Consider the following 5,168-nt stretch of genomic DNA (forward strand, 5'->3'; position numbering starts at 1 on the left):
TGGAATATAATCTAATTTTAGTCATATGTGTTTCATAAACACACGATTCTTTCTGGATTACAATCCGCCATCCAAATGATAAATGTAATTATTCCAGCTGCTGTGAGAAAAGGCTAGAAGATGATCCACCACATGCAGGATTCTCATGCGATATAGTCTACTAGCCTTCTTTATGTTTACAGACATAAAGAAGGCTAGTAGACTATACTAGCCCCCCCCGGATCTTTTTTATAATTCGAATAACGTTGGTAAAAGGTGACCTCCTCCAGTGACGCGTCGTGTTGAGAAGTGTTGCTGGTGCGCGCCGCGTGGATATTGTGTGTGTGTGTGTGTGTGTGTGTGTGTGTGTGAGGTGGCAGTGCTTAGAGCGACGACTGTGATATGATCATGCCAGGGGTTGAGACGAATCATTAATAACTGTGGCTATCGTCCAATCCGCTTCACTTGACGCTGCGCTCCAGCGTTTGGTGTGGAGTCAAACACCACCAAACTGTCCAAAAGTGGATCAGAACTGCGCTTTGGTGTTTTTGAGACTGCAGCTGCAACCTCGTTACGATGACATTCACCAACACCTCCGTGGATTTATTTTTGCAGTTCTTTATCTTGCAGAATTTCTCCATGCATTTTAATTTCTCTTTGGACGCGATGTACGACAGAGGAGCAAATTACGAGTCTGAATCCCACAGACCGACCACCAGAGCGCTGCTCGTCGTCGCATATTCCGTTATTATCATCATCTCGCTGTTCGGAAACCTGGTGGTTTGTCACGTTGTTATTAAGAATAAACGGATGCACTCAGTGACAAGTTTGTTCATCATTAATTTAGCCATTGCTGACATTCTTATAACTCTCCTCAACACGCCTTTTACTCTGGTAAGTTTATACTAGTTTCACTTGTTTACTTAGAAACATATTTGCTATTGTTAAATTAATAAAAAAATAAAAATAGGCTGTTCTAGTTTTACTCTTGTTGCTTTATGCCATTCAAAATCTAGACAATTCTGTTATTGGATCAATCGCTCATTGTCTGGATCTTGAATTTATTCAAAATACATTAAACAATATAATTAATGCAAAAAGTAGTCCTTTTCTATATATACAAAATAAAAGTAATTGTGATGTTGCGATGTTTGTTGAGGATAAAGTTCATGTGTAACTGTCGTTTGAATGAAAATAAAATGCTGAACATTTTGCAGGCTATATAGTTCAAATGAAAAATTGTAGTAGTAGTTCATTTATTACATTATAATTTATTGTATTTGAAAAACTGTATCTAAAAAGTCAGTTTTTAATTATTTTTTACATTTCTTTTTTTTTTGTGTGATAATTGTTTTGTTACTTAAAGAAATTTCTTGATATGTTACTCAAAGTCCTTTTTTTTCCCTTTTGAAAATAATGATTAAGTTTGTTCATGTATATACATGATTCAAGTAAAATACTTTATTAGATTTTTATATTTTTTTTTTACTTGTTTTTTATGCCAGTTAACATTTTTGGACTAGTCATAAAAATAAAAAAGTACATTAAAAACATAAATTCATCATGAATACACGTTAAGAATTTGACACATGTTTTTTAAACAGGATTTTTAAAAAGATTACTCTTTGTTATCCTCTTAGGAATCCTTATTTGTCATTAAGACTATTATATCAGTCAGTTTTATAATCAGTCTATTTTGTCTACTGAGCATTTGTAAGGCAGTATGGTTCAGGGTCAATAATTAGACGTCTCTACCCCAAGGCCCCAAGTTATGCAAACTACATATGGCCTTTTTAAATGGAAAATATGGTAGAATTTACATATGTAAATAATACCCCCGTGTTCAAGACATGGTTAAGGCCTTGGTATGGTTATGCTGCATTTTTCCTCTGGTGTGTGTGTGTGTGTGTGTGTGTGCGCGCATGGCCACAGGCGCAAATGATCTCTATCATTGCTCTTAATTGTTTAGTAATGACTATACAGAGGAGGTGCATGATTCATCTCTCTGTAAGTGTGTAGGGGTGAGCATGTGCATGCTTTTTAATTCTTACATGCCTCTTGATCCAAGGCCACTCTGTTGCATATGTGTTCTTTCAGGTTCGGTTTGTTTACAGTACATGGGTGTTTGGGAAGGCGATGTGCCATGTGAGCCGCTTTGCACAGTATTGTTCTGTTCATGTCTCTGTTCTTACACTGGTTGCTATTGCTGTTGATAGACACCAGGTAAGTGTTCTTACAAAAAGACTCATGCAACCATTTGTAATTAACAATGAAACATTTAGAGTGAATAGCTTTTCATTCTCTAATTAAAACTTAATGAATCAGTGCGTGCCAGTGTGCAGTCATGATTGATGATTATTGTTGTCCATCAGGTGGTGATGCATCCAATGAAACCGAGGATGTCTCGGCTTCAGGGCATAGCCTGGATTGCTGTAATCTGGGTCATGGGGTCCTGCTTCTCTCTACCTCATGCCATCTACCAGAAACTGCTGCGCTTTCAATTTATGTATGACCTTTCTTTCTTTCTTTCTTTCTTGTTGATGATGAAAATCAAGTAAAACTGATAAATATATAGTTCAGTCATGAAACTCTAGATGGCGCAGGCTGACGGGTTGTTAACATAACTGATGGTATTCAGAGAGTTAAACGACTTGGCACAAGCTGATTGGTTCATGCTCCATGTGCAGCCAATGAGCGTACTGCCTTGCATTTATATGCAGGGGCGGATTTAGTGATTTGGGGGCCCCAGGCAAAATACAGGAATGGGGCCCTATACAATTTCACAACCTTGAGGTTCCTTTCACTGTTGCTCGCTGCTGCACGACCGTGTCCCATTGTTGTGTCTAATCTTTTAGATTTTTCATGTACATGTTATAAATAAAGGATTTCTTTAATGTTGTAAATCCCTTGTTCACATTTAAACAGGTTATAATAGTATTAGAGTAGGTTGGACACTAGGTGGTGCGTTGGGGTAATTTTCACTATGCAGTTGTCTACATAATGCAAGGCTGTCTAATTCTAAACTTTAAAATATACATTTATTTTTTATTTATTTTAATTGCATATTTAAATGAAACTGAAGGAAATTATAAGTTTACATGCTTAAGGATTATTTCAACCAAACATGAAGTGTGCCTGTGTGGAAAGTGACTGTGCATGGTCCTTCTTGGGTCTTTCACAAAAACGAGTGAGCGCCATTTAAAAAAATTAAAATAGGCACTCTATAATATGCACTGTTGCTTAGTATTAAAATTATAGCTTCAGATGCATGATATTTGTAGGGCCCTATGAAATCAGTTTTATTTTTCCCAAATTAGCCTAAGTTTTATTTTTTCCAAAATCTTTTTTTCCGTTTAAATTTTTCTGCATTCAGTTTTTTTTTTCTCGTTTAAATTTTTCTGGATGATTATATTAAATTTTAACAAAACACATACCTAATGAATTAAAATCATGAAACTTGTTTAATTTAACAGCAATTTAGGCCTATTAAAAGTTTAACAAAAAATTACATTCTTAGGGCCCAAATTCTGCGCTTTCCATTTTCATTTTTCTGTATTTCATTTTAATGGTTTAATCAAAAACATATCTAATTAATTGAATTCATAAAAAAATTAATTTATTAATTTGTATACAATAATAGGGCCCTATGAAATAAAAATTTTATTTACTTATTTTTTTAGAAATTCTGTGTTGTGTATTTTCATTTTTCTGGTAATCAAATGAAGGCAAAAGCATTCATCTATCTTTTATTCCAATGAAAATTAAACACACCCTTTAATTTTTGTACATTCAAAATGCTACACAACAGAAGTTTACTGTGTAACGAGCAATGTCACTGAATTCGTCAAATATTGAATGAATAAATCAAATGCAATTCAGTACACTTCAATCAAACCGCGATATGGACTAGTGTAAGTGAATATTAAATGGCAAAAATACTTTTAGCTACTACAGACGACAACCGCGAGCGTTGCGCGAGCTTAACTAGCAAACGTTCATTCCGTCACATTCCGCGTTACACAGTGTAATGAAATTAACTAATTTGTAAGTCGTTAATTCTATAAGGGAATTAATCATTCATTTTAATTCTAGCTCAGGTTTTGAAAGGACTCGAATCTGAAAATTCTGAGTCAACCTGATTAAAACTGAGTTCAAATCTGATAGTTTACACTTTAAATCAAGGGTCGTCCAACGAGCCGGTGATTCTTAGTATATTTTAACAACTTGAATCTTTTTATTTCCCTGGCCACGGTCAATACAATTATTATAAGTAAGCTATTATTGTAATTATTATAAGTATGATATGAGCTAGGTAGCAAGGGATCTTTTGGCAAAAGTTTTAACCTTAAAATTATATGACACCAAACAATGATTCTTTATAAATGAAACATGAATTTTATTGGCTATTCTAGATTACATCAAAACTAAGCTAAAACACACATACACACAAACATACAGTTTCTTTAGAATGAGAGTTGACGGGGTTGCATGAAGTTTCAAATGTAATGAAATTAACTCATTTGTAAGTCGTTAATTCTATTAGGGAATTAATCATTAATTTTATTTCTAGCTCAGGTTTTGAAAGGACTCGAATCTGAAAATTCTGAGTCAACCTGATTAAAACTGAGTTCAAATCTGATAGTTTACACTTTAAATCAAGGGTCGTCCAACGAGCCGGTGATTCTTAGTATATTTTAACAACTTGAATCTTTTTATTTCCCTGGCCACGGTCAGTACAATTATTATAAGTAAGCTATTATTGTAATTATTATAAGTATGATATGAGCTAGGTAGCAAGGGATCTTTTGACAAAAGTTTTAACCTTAAAATTATATGACACCAAACAATGATTCTTTATAAATGAAACATGAATTTTATTGGCTATTCTAGATTACATCAAAACTAAGCTAAAACACACATACACACAAACATACAGTTTCTTTAGAATGAGAGTTGACGGGGTTGCATGAAGTTTCAAAGTTCTAACTCGTTTTCACGAGTGATTTAAATTCACCTGAGAGAATTCACCAAGCAGAGAATTTTAGCTTATGTTTACTGCTTAAATTAGCTCGACACCAGTTCAGCAGAGATAAGATTTTGTTCGTTTATTTGCGTTCTGCTTGGTTGACAGCTGAAAAGCTGAGGTGATGATGCCAGAAGCTTGAGCAGTTTTGCTACAGTCTGAGTTT

At 34.4% G+C, this 5,168-nt stretch overlaps 1 protein-coding gene across 1 annotated transcript in view; it reads left to right on the plus strand.

Annotated features, from left to right (window-relative positions):
- The first annotated feature begins 555 nt into the window (after positions 1 to 555).
- Positions 556 to 5,168, plus strand: part of gpr83 (G protein-coupled receptor 83) — an 8,480-nt gene continuing 3,867 nt past the window's right edge. Inside the window, exons 1-3 of the mRNA XM_016288364.1 lie at positions 556 to 873; positions 2,077 to 2,202; positions 2,352 to 2,485. Coding sequence (XP_016143850.1) covers positions 556 to 873; positions 2,077 to 2,202; positions 2,352 to 2,485 — 578 coding nt within the window. The remainder of the gene's footprint in view (positions 874 to 2,076; positions 2,203 to 2,351; positions 2,486 to 5,168) is intronic.

The sequence above is a fragment of the Sinocyclocheilus grahami genome, unplaced genomic scaffold (genome assembly GCF_001515645.1).
Source record: "Sinocyclocheilus grahami isolate Dianchi unplaced genomic scaffold, SAMN03320097.WGS_v1.1 scaffold230.1, whole genome shotgun sequence".
In the NCBI taxonomy this organism is placed as follows: Eukaryota; Metazoa; Chordata; class Actinopteri; order Cypriniformes; family Cyprinidae; genus Sinocyclocheilus; species Sinocyclocheilus grahami.